General features: G+C 37.4%; 1 protein-coding gene across 2 annotated transcripts in view; it reads right to left on the minus strand.

Moving 5' to 3' along the window:
• Window positions 1–3,243: 3,243 nt before the first annotated feature.
• Window positions 3,244–18,968, minus strand: part of ATG3 (autophagy related 3) — a 40,580-nt gene continuing 24,855 nt past the window's right edge. The window contains exons 7-12 of one of the 2 annotated variants that reach the window (XM_052638794.1): window positions 17,913–17,994; window positions 13,860–13,894; window positions 13,467–13,622; window positions 12,533–12,660; window positions 11,036–11,122; window positions 3,244–3,265 (exon numbers count right to left, since the gene is read on the minus strand). In XM_052638794.1, the coding sequence (XP_052494754.1) occupies window positions 3,259–3,265; window positions 11,036–11,122; window positions 12,533–12,660; window positions 13,467–13,622; window positions 13,860–13,894; window positions 17,913–17,994 (495 nt within the window). In that variant the 3' untranslated portion in view covers window positions 3,244–3,258. Of the gene's footprint in view, window positions 3,266–9,334; window positions 9,558–11,035; window positions 11,123–12,532; window positions 12,661–13,466; window positions 13,623–13,859; window positions 13,895–17,912; window positions 17,995–18,968 lie in introns of those variants that run through there. The other variant, XM_052638787.1, reaches the window with a different exon arrangement.

Here is an 18,968-nt window from a genome sequence, read left to right on the forward strand (position 1 = left end):
AGAGTTTGCCAAGAAAATGCACTGGTCATAGTAAACACCTTCTTCCAACAACATAAGAGAAGACTCTACACATCGACATCACCAGATGGTCAACACCAAAATCAGATTGATTATATTCTTTGCAGTCAAAGATTGAGAATCTCTATACAGTCAGCAAAAACAAGACCAGGAGCTGACTGTGGCTCAGATCATGAACTTCTGATTATCAAATTTAGACTTAAATTGAAGAAAGTAGAGAAAACAGCTAGATCATTCAGGTATGACCTAAATCAAATCCCTCATGATTATACAGTAGAAGTGAGAAATAGATTTAAGGGCCTAGATCTGATAGATAGAGTGCCTGATGAACTATGGAATGAGGTTCGTGACATTGTACAGGAGACAAGGATCAAGATCATCCCCATGGAAAAGAAATGCAAAAAACCAAAATGGTGGTCTGGGGAGGCCTTACAAATAGCTGTGAAAAGAAGAGAAGTGAAAAGCCAAGAAGAAAAGGAAAGATATAAGCACCTGAATGCAGAGTTCCAAAGAATAGCAAGAAGAGATAAGAAAGCCTTCCTCAGCAATCAATGCTAAGAAATAGAGGGAAACAATAGAATGGGAAAGACTAGAGATATCTTCAAGAAAATTAGAGATACCAAGGGAACATTTCATGGAAAAATGGGCTCGATAAAGGACAGAGATGGTATGGACCTAACAGAAGCAGAAGATATTAAGAAGAGGTGGCAAGAATACACAGAAGAACTGTACAAAAAAGATCTTCACGACCCAATCATCACGATGGTGTGACCACTCATCTAGAGCCAGATATTCTGGAATGTGAAGTCAAGTGGGCCTTAGAAAGCATCACTATGAACAAAGCTAGTGGAGTTGATGGAATTCCAGTGGAGCTATTTCAAATCCTGAAAGATGATGCTGTGAAAGTGCTGCACTCAATATGCCAGCAAATTTGGAAAACTAGGAGTGGCCACGACTGGAAAAGGTCAGTTTTCATTCCAATCCCAAAGAAAGGCAATGCCAAAGAATGCTCAAACTACCACACAATTGCACTCATCTCACATGCTAGTAAAGTAATGCTCAAAATTCTCCAAGCCAGGTTTCAGCAATACGTGAACCGTGAACTTCTGATGTTCAAGCTGGTTTTAGAAAAGGCAGAGGAACCAGAGATCAATTTGCCAACAACTGCTGGATCATGGAAAAAGCAAGAGAGTTCCAGAAAAACATCTATTTCTGCTTGATTGACTATGCCAAAGCCTTTGACTGTGTGGATCACAATAAACTGTGGAAAATTCTGAGAGACATGGGAATACCAGACCACCTGACCTGCCTCTTTAGAAATTTGTATGCAGGCCAGGAAGCAACAGTTAGAACTGGACACGGAACAACAGACAGGTTCCAAATAGGAAAAGGAGTACGTCAAGGATGTATATTGTCACCTTGCTTATTTAACTTATATGCAGAGTGCATCATGAGAAACCCTGGACTGGAAGAAGCACAAGGTGGAATCAAGACTGCCAGTAGAAATATCAATAACCTCAGATATGCAGATGACACCACCCTTATGGCAGAAAGTGAAGAGGAACTAAAGAGCCTCTTGATGAAAGTGAAAGTGGAAAGTGAAAAAGTTGGCTTAAATCTCAACATTCAGAAAACAAAGATCACGGCATCCGGTCCCATCACTTCATGGCAAATAAATGGGGAAACAGTGGAAACAGTGTCACACTTTAGTTTTTTGGGCTCCAAAATCACTGCAGATGGTGACTGCAGTCGTGAAATTAAAAGACGCTTACTCCTTGGAAGAAAAGTTATGTCCAACCTAGATAGCATATTCAAAAGCAGAGACATTACTTTGCCAATTAAGGTCCGTCTAGTCAAGGCTATGGTTTTCCCTGTGGTCATGTATGGATGAGAGTTGGACTGTGAAGAAGGCTGAGCACTGAAGAATTGATGCTTTTGAACTGTGGTGTTGGAGAAGACTCTTGGGCGTCCCTTGGACTGCAAGGAGATCCAACCAGTCCATTCTGAAGGAGATCAATCCTGGGATTTCTTTGGAAGGAATGATGCAAAAGCTGAAACTCCAGTACTTTGGCCACCTCATGCGAGGAATTGACTCATTGGAAAAGACTGATGCTGGGAGGGACTGGGGGCAAGAGGAGAAGGTGACAACAGAGGATGAGATGGCTAGATGGCATCACCGACTTGATGGACGCTGAGTCTGAGTAAACTCCGGGAGTTGGTGATGGACACAGAGGCCTGGCGTGCTGTGATTCAAGGGGTCACAAAGATTCAGACATGACTGAGCAACTGAACTGAACTGAACATTATATTCAATGAGAAAAAGCTGAAAGTTTTTCTTGTAAAATCAGGAACAGGACAAGGATGCCCATTATCCCCAGTGATAAAATTCAATAGCAAAACACACACACACACACAATCCAATTAAAAAATGAGCAAAGTACTTGAACAGATATTTTTTCCAAATAAGATATCCAAATAGCTAACAGGTACATAAAAAGATATTCAACATCACTAATTATCTGGGAAATGCAAATCAAAACCACAATGAGGTATCATCTCACATTTGTTAGGGTGGCTATTATGAAAAAGACCAGAGGTAACATATGATGGCAAAGTTATGAAGAAAAGGAAACACTTGTGTTGTTGGGGAATGTAAACTGGTACAGTCACTATGGAAAACAGTATGGAAATTCCTCAATAAATTAAATAGTACGACCACATGATCCAGCAATCCCATTTCTTGGTATATATCCAAAGAAGTAAAATAATTATTTCAAGGAGATATCTGTACTCACATGTTATTCACAATAGCCAAGATTGGGAAACAAGCCAGCTATCCTTCAAAGGATGCGGATAAAGAAAATGTGACGTATATATACACTGGAACATTATTCAGCCTTAAAATAGGCAGTCCTGTCATTTGCAACATGGATCAATCAGGGCATTTCACCAGAAATAAGCTAGACAGAAGACAAATACTTCATGTTACCCTTTACATGTAGAAACTTTAAAAAAAAAGGTGGGGGGGGGGGCTAGAAACAGAGTTAACTATTGATCATGCCTATGTAAGGAACAGTAATCCCAACAGTATGGTGTTTAGGTATCTTCTAGGTTGGCAGATAACATCCACTCTGAGAGGACGATGCACTCCAACTCCACAGCAACGGAAGCTTCTGTACCGGGACTTTTCCAGACCTCACTCTTCATCTCGCTGCTCATGTGTGCTCTTCATCATATCCTTTAGAAACTGAGTAGAAACAGAGTAGAATGGTGAATTCCAGGGGCTGAGAGAAAACGGGAGGGGAGAGGCGGGTGAAAGGATATATAAACTTTCAGTTAGGAGTAAGGTATAAGGATCTAATTATAGTGTGGTAATTATAGTTGATAACACTGCACGACTGAAATTTAGGTTAAGAAAATCAATCTTAAGCATCCTCATCAAAAAAAAATGTGAAATGATGGATATGTTGTTTCAATTGTGAGAATACTTCACAAATTATTCATATCTCAAATCATCACATAGTACACTTTAAAACAAACAAAAAAAATTAATCCATTCCCCTAATTCTGAAAGGTAGATATGAAGGGCAGGGAAGACAGCAAGTAACTGCAAGCAAACACTGGACAAACTGGATGCCTTGTTTTTCAATAAACTAAGTGGTGAGGATCTCAAACATAAAGGAGGCTAACCAATATCATACACCTCCTTTCCCCATTAAAAAAAAAAAAAACCTAAGAGAAAGACATGATTTTTGATAACTGCCATCTCCAGAATGCTTAAATGCTTAGCCTTGAGCTCTTCCACTGCCCTCTGCTGGATGTGATCATTCTTTCATCAAAACTGCAAGTTCTAGAGTGGGAACAGTTATTTATAATCACTATCATCACCACACTAGCAGCAGCAAAGAGGTCAAGCACTATGCTAAATGCTTTACATACATCATTTCCTTCAACCCTCCTAACAACTCTATGGCTAGAAAATGCTATGCTCCCTTTGTAGGTGAGGAACCTGGATGCTCAGTGACAAGGGAACCAACCAACATCCCAGAAAATTACCACAGAATTAAAATACTGGCTCCAAAGACAGCTCTTAGCTACTTCCTGTTTTCTAAACTTCCATGCTATCAGCTATACTGGGAGATAAATCTGGAAGGTTTCACGTTTTACGACCAGTTGATAAACTGTTAGTAAAGGAATCACAAAAGTAACTTGTTGAAAAACCTCTCAAAGTATCTTCCTCTAATTTTTCCCTCTTAAGCCCCAAAATTTATCAAAAAGGAAGTTCACTCAGCTAAGAGCAACAGAGTGTGTTTCTTTAGGTTTCTCCAAGTGTGATCCATGAATCAATCTCCTACAATAAAACCTTGAGTTGCTGGTTTAATACACAGAGTTCCAGGCACCAGACAAGTCGTGGAAGTAGAAGACAGGACTCATTTTTTGAGAGACATGAAATTTATCAGTGGGATGGGGTGGACAGAGGGCAAGAGGATGACTCAGGGTTTTGGCTTGGCAGCTGGGTAGGTAGCAGTGATGTCAAGTGGATAGAATTCAAAGTGAATGGGTTTTCGTGTTAGCATTTTGGTTACGGTAGGTGCTGTTTGGCAGTGAATATAAAACCAGGAGTTTCGCTTTAGACATCAGTTCAGTTCAGTTCAGTCGCTCAGTCGTGTCCGACTCTTTGCAACCCCATGAATCGCAGCATGCCAGGCCTCCCTGTCCATCACCAACTCCCGGAGTTCACTCAGACTCACGTCCATCGAGTCAGTGATGCCATCCAGCCATCTCATCCTCTGTTGTCCCTTTCTCCTCCTGCCCCCAATCCCTCCCAGCATCAGAGTCTTTTCCAATGAGTCACCTCTTCACATGAGGTGGCCAAAGTACTGGAGTTTCAGCTTTAGCATCATTCCTTCCAAAGAAATCCCAGGGCTGATCTCCTTGCAGTCCAAGGGACTCTCAAGAGACTTCTCCAACACCACAGTTCAAAAGCATCAATTCTTCAGCACTCAGCCTTCTTCACAGTCCAACTCTCACATCCATACATGACCACTGGAAAAACCATAGCCTTGACTACATGGACCTTAATTGCCAAAGTAATGTCTCTGATTTTGAATATACTATCTAGGTTGGTCATAACTTTCAAGGAGTAAGCATCTTCTAATTTCATGGCTGCAATCACCATCTGCAGTGATTTTGGAGCCCCCCAAAATAAAGTCTGACACTGTTTTCACTGTTTCCCCATCTATTTCCCATGAAGTGATGGGACCGGATGCCATGATCTTCGTTTTCTGAATGTTGAGATTTAAGCCAACTTTTTCACTCTCCATTTTCACTTTCATCAAGAGGCTCTTTAGTTCCTCTTCACTTTCTGCCATAAGGGTAGTGTCATCTGAGGTTATTGATATTTCTCCCAGCAATCTTGATTCCAGCTTGTTTCTTCCAGTCCAGTGTTTCTCATGATGTACTCTGCATATATGTTAAATAAGCAGGGTGACAATATACAGCCTTGACGTACTCCTTTTCCTATCTGAAACCAGTCTGTTGTTCCATGTCCAGTTCTAACTGTTGCTTCCTGACCTGCATAGATTTCTCAAGAGGCAGGTCAGGTGGTCTGGTATTCCCATCTCTCTCAGAATTTTCCAGTTTATTGTGATCCACACAGTCAAAGGCTTTGGCAGTCAATAAAGCAGAAATAGATATTTTTCTGGAACTCTCTTGGCTTTTTCGATGATCCAGCAGATGTTGGCAATTTGATCTCTGGTTCCTCTGCCTTTTCTAAAACCAGCTTGAATATCAGAATGAGAGATACCAAGGGAAATTTTCATGCAAAGATGGGCTCGATAAAGGACAGAAATGGTATGGAACTAACAGAAGCAGAAGATATTAAGAAGACGTGGCAAGAATACACAGAACTGTACAAAAAACATCTTCACGACCCAGATAATCATGATGGTGTGATCACTCATCTAGAGCCAGACATCCTGGAATGTGAAGTCAAGTGGGCCTTAGAAAGCATCACTACAAACAACGCTAGTGGAGGTGATGGCATTCCAGTTGAGGTATTTCAAATCCTGAAAGATGATGCTGTGAAAGTGCTGCACTCAATATGTCAGCAAATTTGGAAAACTCAGCAGTGGCCACAGGACTGGAAAAGGTCAGTTTTCATTCCAATTCCAAAGAAAGGCAATGCCAAAGAATGCTTTAGACATATTTCAGATTAAATAGGAACAAAATAAAAATGAAAGAGGAAATTACAAAGGAAATAACTGATACTTACTAAATGTACAACTCTGTTTAAGATCTAGCCATGCTGTTTCATGTGTATCTATTATGTATTTAATGGCTGTACAGGACCTGGTATCTCAACCAATGACTATTTCCCAGATTACTTCCAAGTCCTGTCACCAGAAACAGAACAGTTAACAAGCATCCTCCTGTATGTTCCCTTTAATAATCAATATATGTTGTGTGTGTATATATATACATAGGACTCTATCCTCAGTTCCTGACAGTGTTCCTAAAATCCTTCAACTCCAAAGTGATAAGAGCACTAAGAACATCTTCTGTTCTGTCAAGATAATTTTGAGTGGGCTCTTGGATTGTACTCATAACCAGAAAGACCAAGCCATGCTTAGAAGTGTAGAATTTTCAGTCCCACCTCCCCATCCTCCAGAGAAGAGGGCTAGAAACAGAGTTAACTGTTGATCATGCCTATGTAAGGAACAGTAATCCCTAAAGTATGGTGTTTGGCGATCTTCCAGGTTGGCAAATACATCCACTCTGAGAGGGTGATGCACTCCAATTCCACAGCAACAGAAGCTTCTGTACCGGGACTTTTCCAGACCTCACTCTTCATCTAGCTGCTCATGTGTGCTCTTCATCATATCCTTTAGAAACTGATAAACGTTAAGTGTTTCCCTGAGTTCTGTTAGCCACTTCAGCAAAATTACTGAACCTGAGGAGACATACTTAATGTGACCACTTACTACCAGTTTCCTCTCTAAAATGGCTATTCCACAAAGAAAACCACCGACAAAAGACACAGCCTACTAAATGGGAGAAAATATTTGCAAATAATGTGACTGATAAGGGGTTAATATTCAACATAAATTAATAACCTATGCAACTCACCATCAAAAAAAAAATCTAATTTAAAACTGCACAGAACTGAATAGACAATTTTTCCAGAGGAAAAGCAGATGGCCAAAAGGCACATGAAAAAATGTAATATTATATATCACTACCATAAAAGAGGCAAGAAAAAAAATGCACAAACAGCTCAAAGAAATCTGTAGTTTACTTAATAGTATTGTATCAACATTAATTTCTTAGTTTTGCTAAGTGTATCATGGTTATGCAAGATATTAACATTAGAGGAAACGAGGTGAAGGATGTACAGGACTTGAAATTCTTCTTAAAATATAAAATTATTTCCAAAAAAGAGTTAGAAAAGAAAAAAACACTATCACCATTTACTACTACATATGCAAATCAGACATTTTAAAATGACATGAAGATAATATAAAAAATAAACTAGATATGAGGGCTTATAAGACTGTCGCACATAATCTGAATCCCAATTCTAAGTTCATCAACAACTTCACTGTTCATCAAACCAACCCCATTTTCCTTGAGTGCTAGAAACCTAAACTCATTAAATGACACATTTATACCATTAACATATCCATTTTTATTTTGGGTTGGTCATTTCCTTCTCCGGGGGTATTCCCCACTCCTGCACTGCGGATAGATTCTTTACCAACTGAGCCACCAGGGAAACCCTATTTTATATACTAGGCATCCATACAAAGATTTCAATAGGAAAAAAAAATCTGAAACTAATAAGGTTTGACCAACAAAATCATTTATGCCACCTAGTGGTGACTGAAATAAATGACTATTAGCTTAAAATAAGATTTAAAATATTTGAGAAGATATGTACTTACAATAAGAGAAAACGTTGACAATATGATACCACCTATTATTACATATCATTTACAGAGTCGGACACGACTGAAATGACTTAGCAAAGGTATTAAAAAATAGGATATTTCAGTAAAATCAGTGGAGTGCTTAGTTGCTCAGTCATATCTGACTCTTTGCGACCCCATGGACTGCAGCCCACCAGGCTCCTCTGTCCATGGGGATTCTCCAGGCAAGAATACTGGAGTGGGTTGGCATGCCCTCCTCCAGGGGATCCTTCCAACCCAGGGATAAAATCCAGGTCACCCACATTGCAAGCAGATTCTTTACCGTCTGAGCCACTAGGGAAGCCCAACATCAGCTGAAGATTAATTTAAATTAAAGAGTAACCTGGTGGCATACATGAGCAAGCAGGCTATTCAGTCATTATTTTCATTATGGAGATTTCCTTAAAACACAAAAACTGGGTTACAATTGGAAAAGGCAGAAAGATAAAGGGGCACTGAAGGTAGAGAGTATTCTTGAATGATGAGGATAAAAAAAACAAACCTAGAAACTAACGCTCCTTAAATGCAGTCAGCCACTCCTGGTATGTGCAGGGATGAAAAAAACAGGGACAAGGGCAATGAAGCAGTAACAAAGAGAATGTAAATGGAGTTCTCAAAGGACCTGGCTTCTACTCCTTGGCTCTGTGAGTGTTCTTGCACACTTACTCTTTCTGAACTCCCAGACCCAGATCTATAAACTATACAAACAAAGGGACTTCTTTAAACTTTAATATTAACTTCATTTTAATGTTAATTAAATTTAATTCAATTGAAATTTTAATATTCTATCCCCTGGAGAAGGAAATGACAACCCACTCCAGTATTCCTGCCTGGAAAATCCCATGGACAGAGGAACCTGGTGGGCTATAGTCCATGGGGTCACAAACAGTTGGATGGATACAACTAAGCGTGTATGTGAGCACACGCACACACAGGCAATCACAGTAAGAAAAATATTCTTGAATCCAGAATTACTCTGGAAGTATTAACTTAACAAAATAAGCAACACCACTTAATTTCCTGGTGCAGAGTAAGTACTTCATCAGTGTTAACTATTTGCTGATAGGAGACTTAGGGAGACAGAGGGAAAACAAAAGAACAAAGAGCAAGAGAAAAGAAGGGAGAGGGAGTCTAAGCAGTATTTTCTAGTCCCAGCTCTCACACACATATACACATTTAAATACCTTCCTCATAAATGTGAACCAAAAATACTCTTATCATTCTGTATATTTCTACACTTAAAAAGAATTATTATTAAGAAAAATGCTATTACCACCTTTTTGATAAGAAGCAAGAAAAACAATCTCTTTACACTCACTTTTATTAAACAAATAAGGCTGGTAGTGGAACTTTTTTTATTTAATGCATAAACATAAGTCTCTTTATTAGAGAAATTGTACATATTGGTGAATATGGTCAATGGTCACATCTATGGGTTAATTCCTTAAAAATCAGAACCAATAATTAGGATAGATTCTATGCTCTCTTTGTTACATCGTGAAGTGTCTTGTGTAGTCATATTCTATTGTTGGAATGACAGCTTGTACAAATTTCAAGAAAATTAGAAGATACCTAAAGGTTTTTAGCTAAGGAAAATAGATTGGTAAATAGTTCTCATTTAAGCTAACATTGTAATTACCCATTTTATTAAGAACTCCTCAAAAAATATATAGAAGACAGAATCTTAAATCAAGTATATTAAAAAAACATTCATTCACGCAAGCTGGTGTCTATTCAACACAAGGCTCTCTACAATTTTAAGAATGCTTGACTTATCCCGATTTAATATTTGCATGTTAAGACTTCTTAAAGAGCACAAGTTCTTATTAGCCCAAATATTTTAATATATAAATAAGGACATTGCTGCACATATTTAAATGAGTGGGAAATGGCTTTTTTATTGCCTGTAAGTTTTTGAGAGTATGTTAGAAAATGAGACAGTGTGAAGAATATAAAAATACTGAAGCAAAAGAACAAAAAATAGGTAAAAATCCTCCATAAGGACTGATTCTTGGTTAGTATATGTACCTGCCATAGAATCTGCTATACTGGACTGTCTTTAACAAATTCCTGAATTTTTTTCCTATGTTCCACTGCACTTAGAAACATTAAGAGCTTAATTTTTATTGATGACTCAATTAGAATTACACAGAGTCTTCCAAGTTGCTATATCGCTTCAAAAATAGAGATGAATGCTCATATTATGCGTAACAGGCTTTCAACAGTAAATCTGGTTTGGACCAAAAACTCCTGGTTGTTTCAATATCACACCAGCTCAATGTTTCTCTAAGGCACACACATCCTATTGGCAATGCTCATGTTATCTATAGTTCCAAGACAGTGGCAACCCCTCAGTCTACATCTAACAGTGAGTGGCAAGAACCACTCATTCAAGCTGTTTGGTATTATTGGCTGCTTTTCACAAATCCAGGCTATGGGCATGTGTATTTCAGGATCCAGTAGTTCACTTAATTCCTCTTGTCAACCCCAGAAAAATAAATGGGTGCTCTTATCTGGAGAAAAATGAGAATACTGTATTTGAAGACTACCTGAAATAGAATTCATGTGCTTTTTACTTTTCTTCACTTCAGAGATCTCAGACTGACAAAACCCAGCTTTACTTTTTACCTGATAGGAAACTACACTTTTGATAACATGCTAAATTAGGAATATATCTCAGGAAAAGATATTCATGTGTTATCCTCTAAATTCATAGATTACTCATCTTTCATCAACAGATTAAGCGTTTTGAGTTTCTTTTCCATCAAGAGTTAACAGTTGTGAATTGTATACTCTCAGCCATTGCTTTCTGAACAAAGGCACTTGGCAAGCTGCCACCTAGAAGCACATATTGCTCTGAAGCACTGTAACAAAGTAGAGTGAACTGGTTCACAAAGGGATATGTGCTCAACAACTGAACAAGGCCAGAACTATCACAATGCAACATTTTCCAAATAAAGACTCCCAGTAAGATTTCCACATCTGAGAGGCTAAATCTCTCAAAAAGGGGGAAAAAAAATCACAGAAGCACTTTGCCTCTAGTCACATACACAGACAGGTAAGGATACATATGAACACCAAGTTCTCCCCCTCCTTCTGCAACAGTTTCAATGATTTTCTTCATCACCTCTGCATGCCTAAATGCAAAAGAATAAATATTAGTATAGATCAACTGGATCAAAATAGGAAAAGCAAGTTTTTGTTTGTGAAAATTTGTAAAAATGTTTACTGTCAGTGATTTTAATATATAACGGTAATTATGTAAAATATTCTCCTCCATACTCTCCAACAAGCCAGACTATTGAGTCATGCAGAATTTTACTGGGGGAGGGGTTAATTTTCGAAAGCTATGGTAGTCACAAAGGAACACAATGGAACTAGTTAGCTTTCCTATGATGGGGGTGGAAGTGGGATAGGGCAGAAAATCAGACAAAGGGAAATCATGCCAGGGCACAACTGCAGAGCAAGGGCTTTCTGCTCTGAGAAAAAAACAAGAATCCAACCAGACAAATTCGAAAAAGTTACATGAAAATGGTTGGTAAAAAACAACAACAACAAAGAGGTATTTATAATGCTGTGATTTTGACTGCTTAAATATTTAACTGAGAATAAGCCAAAACTGAGTTAAAGAAAAGCCAGTTGGTCAAACTTCATACATATATTTTCCTCAGATAACAATTATCTGATTCTACTTAGAAAAAAATTTTTTGCCTTTATATAAAGGATATTTACCTAAAGTTTTCCACAAATCTTTTCAGGGCCAACTGGTCAATCTCCTATGCTACATAAAATGGTGATATCAGAGTAATTACCTGAGTAAATTAACTGAGTAAAGGGCATCATACAGAAGAAATGAACTTTTATATGTATCCTGGCTTAAATAAAGCTACTTCAATCTCTGAATACAACCTTCATAACAGAGGCAGTCAACTTAGAAGATGAGAGTAAATGTACTGGCCCTGAGAATATGAAGACATAATCTCAAGCAGCCAATGGCAAGCCTAAAATGCCTTGATTATGTATATAGACTCAGTTTCACTTTTTTAGCCCTGTGAAAACACACTGATACAAAAAAATACCAAATTAGAAAATGTACTTGATTTGGCAGGGTTGAGAAGTTAACTGAAAAGTAGAGGAAAATAGAAATTTTGCATACATCTCCCTTCACTAACCAATAAAAGGAGATTTATAGGTCATCTAGAAAAAGCACAAAGTTAACTTTATATTCCACATTCACAAAAAGATATCACAACAGAACAAACCATTAGTATTTTTTAATCTAAAAAGAATCTTCCAAAATATTCTTGGAGCTAATAACAGGAGTAAAAATCACAAAAATCTATACTGTAACACAATATACAAAAAAAACATTCTTAATGAATTGAAACTTAGAAGAAATTGATAATATTACTTAAACACAAACATTTCTAAGGCAGACAACAGAATTTTATTTATGAAGTAAATTTTTTTCTGTTCAGACACTGTTTATACAGACTCTCAAGTGGTAAATCCATGAAGTGTACACACACACACACACACACACACACCTGCATGGGTGAACTGAACACATAGGAGGTGGTGGGAGATGAGGGTGATTTTCAATGGTCACTGTTTTCTTCACATGATCTTGACTGATGTCTTCGTACATGTGCTCAACTGTTAAAGGCTGCCGTTGCTGAAACCATAAAAAATGCTTAGAAATTACTGTTTAAAAACTTTTAGGCCTAAACTTTAGTCTTTAGCTGAAACCATAAAAAATGCTTTGAAATTACTGTTTAAAAACTTTTAGGCCTAAACTTTAGTCTTTATAAATATACTTAGCCCCACCTTCCACATCACTTGCAATTTCAAATTCTATACTATTTAGAATCACCAGATTATTTGGGGCAAAGTACCAAACAGGCATGGAGGAGAGTTTGTCCATCAAGGCTATGTGACATCAGCTATCATCTAATACAGAAAAAAGTCCACAAAAAGGCAAGTTCAGAGCTATCAAAACATTTTATAACTTAATAACATCTTTTAGGCCTATTTGTTTTCCTTTTATAGTCACTGGAATGACAGGTTAAACAAGTTAATTTTATTTTAGTTTTCCTTTAATTCAATTAAGTGAAAGTCTACAGGGAAAAAAACCTCACATGCAATATGATCATTCTGCACATGTCTATGTATAATCCCAAACAAAATTTAATATAACAAACCAACTTCAATTTTCTTCACATTTCGAAGGGGTAAGCTCTAGGGACCAAGGAATAAACGTTAACAGATTATTTCTGTTTAATCCTTAGCAATGTTGTTTCACATTAAATAATTCCTATTCTTCAAAATAAGAATCGAATTCAACATGAACCACAAAATTACAAAACAAATGATTCCTAAAACTTTAAAGGCCAAAATATATACCCATAGACTTAATGACAAAAGAATTCAACCCTCAAATTTTAAATATTTACACTAAAACAAATTTTTCTTTAGTTTTACCTCATCATAGCCAAACAACCATAGTCGTGGTGTCTGGTAATATTTATCATAAGTGATGTAAAGATCATATGTTCTGGTTTGCAAAATAGCATCTTCACCTCCAGCATCAGTTTTAGCTTTACAAGCTTCTACTATTTTCCTTGTATCTAGAGTAGCCTGGTAACAGTGGAGAAAAATTTACAACCATTAAAATCACTATGCGGTGTTTTGGCAAATCTTCCCATCCTATGTATTTTTTATTCAACAGCAGATATAACAAAATTCAAGCTAAAATGTTATAATGCTATAAACAATGTACACATAAAAAACTCATTTGATAGATCAAGATATTAAGAACACTAATCCCCAAGTTTACTCGTTAAAAATTAACTAAAGAAAACTCGATTTACAAACCTCATCTGTTTCCAACAATCCACTCTCTTCATATTCTGTTATAAAAAGCAACAAAAGATTAATCAAGTTCAAAATAATTTCCTAAACCAAATTACATATTACTTCAGAGAATGCAAAACCTGGGTTTTTGCTTTAGTTTTGACTGAAGATATTGAATAAATGAGAGAGCTAATTCTATATTTCTAAAGAAGCAAATACTTTACCTAACAGTGCCAGAGAAAGTCGGCATACTTGAGGCTTGATCTATTACTAATACTAACTGGCACGATAATACTACAGAGTCCTTGGTGACTCCACAGGGTAGGCAAGGATATTCATATAACTGGATAAGACATGCTCATTAAGGTCATCAGTGATTTCTACTTGCTGAATCCAGTGGTAAATTCCCAGTTTTCATCTTCAGTTCAGTTCAGTTGCTCAGTCATGTCCGACCCTTTGCGAACCCATGAATTGCAGCACGCCAGGCCTCCCTGTCCATCACCAACTCCCAGAGTTTACTCAAACTCATGTCCATCGAGTCAGTGATGCCATCCAGCCATCTCATCCTCTGTCGTCCCCTTCTCCTCCTGCCCCTAATCCCTCCCAGCATGAGCGTCTTTTCCAATGAGTCAACTCTTCACCTCTTAAGAACATCTGGCATGATTTATTTCTTCTTCCTTGCAACGTTTTCCTTCCTCAGCCTTTAAGATACTACATTTCCCTGGCTTTCCTCCCACCTCACTAACTTTTCCTTCACTATCTCCTATGCAGGTCCTGTTCAACATCTACAGTAACCGAAAGCTCAGTTTTTGGAACTTGCCTCTTCTTCATCCACACTGACTCCCTTGAAGATTTCATCTAGTCCCAATGACTTTAAATGCTGATGACTCTTGAATTTATTCCCTTACTGCAAACATGGATACCCAACTGTTTATTTATGACTCGCATGAATGACTAGGGGACAGCACAAGTATCACATGTCAAAAACTGAGCCCCTGACTTCCCCTCCAAAGCCATTAACTCCTCATCTGAATAACACCTTTCTACACACTCAGGTCAAAAACCCTGGAGTCACACGAGACCACTCATGTCACATTCAATCCAGCAACAAATATTCTTTTAGCCCTACCCTCAAAATATCTAGAATCTTCAGTTTCTCATCACCTCCAGTTACCACCTGAGCCCATGTCACAGTTGTTTCTTGCCTAGATTATCAAAATAGATGCCTGTTGTCCCAAACCCCTTCAGTCTTTATTCTCAACACTGCAGTCATAGCCATTCTTTTGAGATCTTAAAATCTCATTCTGTTGTTCCTTAAAAAAACCCCAACAGCCTCTCATCTCAGAGTTAAAGCCAGGGCCCTACACCATCTGGTTCCTAGGTTACCGCTCTAACTCCACGCCTTATTACCCTCTCCTCACGCCTCTCTAAACATAGAAGCCTCCTTGCAGTATTTATGTAAGTCGTACGTGTTTCCACTTCAGGGCCTTTGCACTCTTCCTCAGATAATCAAACAGCTTGTCCACTTACTTCTTGTCAGGCTATACTCAAAAGGAATATCCTCAGTGAGGTTTCTCTTGACCAACCTATTTAAAAATTACAACACTCATCCTATTACAAGCCTCCCTGTCTCTGCCTGCCTTTACTTTTCAGCCTAACACTTACAACCATCTGAGACAGTTTATGTTTTGCCTTATCTATTGTTTTTGTCTGTGTCCCCTAAATCAAATATTAGCTCTGTGAGATCATGTCTATTGGTTTATCTCCAGCACCAAATGTAGTCTCTGATATATAGATACTGTCTTGCTCAATAAATATTTGCTGAAAAATGGATGAAAATTAACTACTGTATTAGGTACCAATGACACTTTTTAAGCTAAATTCCATACACAGCAATTCTTTCTTTAATTCTATCCAAGGGAAATGTAACAAACATACTAGAAGGTGGTCAGATATTTAAGGCAATTCTATAGCTTAAAACTCTAAAAACTGTTCAGTTCAGTTCAATTGCTCAGTCATGTCCGACTCTTTGCGACTGCACGGACTGCAGCACACCAGGCTTCCCTGTCCATCACCAACTCCCGAAGCTTGTTCAAGCTCATGTCCATCAAGTTAGTGACGCCATCCAACCATCTCATCCTCTGTCATCCCCTTCTCCTCCTGTCTTCAATCTTGCCTGGCATCAGGGTCTTTTCTTACAAGTCAATTCTTCACATCAGGTGGCCAAAGTACTGAAGAACTAAAACAGTACTTTATTCATAACGTTTCCTGCTCCAACTTAACAACTGCATACCATTCAGAGACAGAATCCAGAAATGAGCATTTGTGCAAGAAGGTGGTCTGACAACTATGAGACTTCCATGTGGAAATAAATCTAAACAAGTAGATCTGGGTTGGGGTTTAAATGCGGATGTCTTGAGCATAGACACGGTATATGAGGTTCCTGTGATCAATTTTGGTTACAAGTAAACTCATCTGGATTTCTTCAATGAATAGGAGTATACATGGAAATAAGGATAAAATTCTTACTAGAATCCAGGAACAGATATACAGCTAGGTTTCATGGAAGCTCAAAAGTAATTTAGGAAACAAAACTGAAAGGTACTTATTCTTTTTGAAAGGTACTTTTAAGTCAAAGGCTTCCCTGGTGGCTCAGATGGTAAAAGAATCTTCCTGCAATGTGGGAGACCTGAGTTTGATCCTTGGGTTGGGAAGATGCCCTGGAGGAGGGCATGGTAACCCACTCCAGTATTCTTGCCTGGAGAATCCCCATGGACAGAGGAGCCTGGCAGGCTACGGTCCAACCCATGAGGTCACAAAGAGTCAGACACAACTCAGCAACTAACACTTTCACTTTTTAAGTCAAGGCTACTCTGGTTGATTAGGCTAAGCTGCCACCGCCTCTTCAGCAAACACCACTTGCCAGCTCTACAGATACCACCTTCTACTTCTGCATTCTATCTCACTAAATTCTAAGTACTGGGGGGATTTGGCCACCTTACAGCCTCCAAAATGCCTGCCCTGTTATTTTTCATAGTCTCTTCTTTTTTTCCAACTGCTAACCCTCTCTATATACATACATATATTCATATTTAAACTCTCATAGAAAATCTAATGCAGTTTACACACCATTCTTCCTGCCAGACTACAGTCTCCAATTACAGAAATTACAAGAGTAGATAAAAATCTACCTGGGAGTGTAGGGAGTGAGCAGAAAAAGAGAGTGAAACACCATAAAACAGTAACATTTAACAGCTAAGCAGAAGTAAAAGAACCTGAGAAGAAGACTTAGAAGAAACAGTCAAGGAAGGAGGAGGAAAATCCCACATCATAAAAACCAAGGGAGGAAAAGGTTAACAGAATCAAACAAATATAGAGAAGGTTAAGTATTATAAAGACAGATTGGGCTTAATAGAGAGGTTGTCCTGGTGACAGCAATTTCTTCCATCTACTTTTAAATATCTGAAATTTCATATTAAAGATTATCATGCTAATGAAATATGAAGTTTTGAATAGCCATATACTTTTAGACCTGTATTACTGTGTTCTGTTAGTATAATGGGTTTCAAATCTCTTATAACAATGATTTACTAACACACGAAGTCTAAACTCTCAACTGGCAATCCTAGGAAGGCACTTCAGATTCTCAGGAAGCAGTGGTAGGATTCCATATAGTTCAAAAGGCTCCATTAAGAATAACTATCATAAGGTTTAAGTAGTAAGATGCTATCAAAAAGGAAAAAGAAAATACTAAATCCCTAAACAAATTTTCTTCTGTTCTGAAAGAATTTAGGAATTAGCTTAAGAATCTGTATCTTATGGCTGTCTCTAGCAGTAAATATTTATGATCAATACTGATCCAGCAGAAATAATGCTATCAAGGCCATGCTCTGGGTAAAATCCAAGAGCAAGGTAAGTTCTGCACTGATTAAATTTAAACTAAACAAATCCTCTCTAGGCTGTTAAATGTTAAAATTCAGAACTCAATAAAGTAGAATTCTTAATCCACACCAATTAAATATATTCTACAATCAATACTCTATTGTGATTAAAACAAATCCATGACACAAATACCTTCCATATCTGCAGCTTCTCCTTCCTCTTCCTCTTCCTCCTCCTCACATAAAGCTGAGCAATCTTGGAGTTTTATACTGTCCTTTGAAATTAATTGAATTTAAAGTCATTTAAATGTTCATGAGTTCAAACACTGAGCATCCACATGCCAGCACAGTGCTAACCACTGCAAAAGTAAGCATGATGAGATATTTCTTATACTCAAAAAACTCCTACTTCATATGATAAACCCATAAACCAATCATTAAAAACCATGTGCTAACCACTGTGACTGAAAAATATAGAAAGTATCATAGAAGCACCAGGAGTCATTTAAAAATTGTTGCCGGTTGCACTTCTGACAAAACAATATTTCTAGCTAACCAATTGACTAGTATTAGTAAGTCAGTTCAAAGTTAACTCGTACACTTAGAGAAAAAAAAGTACATATATATATTTATAAATCACAATACATTTACATGTTAATATTATTATAAATCAAATACTATCATATTCTCTAATTTAACATTCCTGGTTGAATTAAGCAATTACAATTATTATAACACATAAGATTTCAGTTCAATTTCTTAACTATATCTGCATTAAAATGACATAATGCTAACCAAAGACAAGCCTAATATAATATACAATTACCACTTTCACAAAATTAATATTCTAAAAATCTGAAGTCAATGTAGTAGGTAAAAAAACTGGACATTTAGTTTCACCTAATTTATAATTTTATTTTAATAGTATGTATTCTAAGCCCTAAATTTAAAAAAAAATCATGTAAATTCTGTATTAAATAGGAAATGACAGGGAAGATAAATTCTAGTTGTAAATCATTCCAAGTACTCAACCATTAGTAAGACATGAGAATGCTAAGTGGGATACTAAGTACCATATTAACCATTATTAAATTTATTAAAAATTCCTGAGAGGGTTTATCATAAACCTATCAAAACAATGGATCCACACTCTGCCATTTATTATTCCCAAAGTCTGATCCATACACATTAATCGCTGGAATAAACAAGAGCTTCTGAAGCAGCAATGCCATTTATGTAATTTCTCCTT

This window comes from Budorcas taxicolor, chromosome 1 (assembly GCF_023091745.1).
Source record: "Budorcas taxicolor isolate Tak-1 chromosome 1, Takin1.1, whole genome shotgun sequence".
Lineage (NCBI taxonomy): Eukaryota > Metazoa > Chordata > Mammalia > Artiodactyla > Bovidae > Budorcas > Budorcas taxicolor.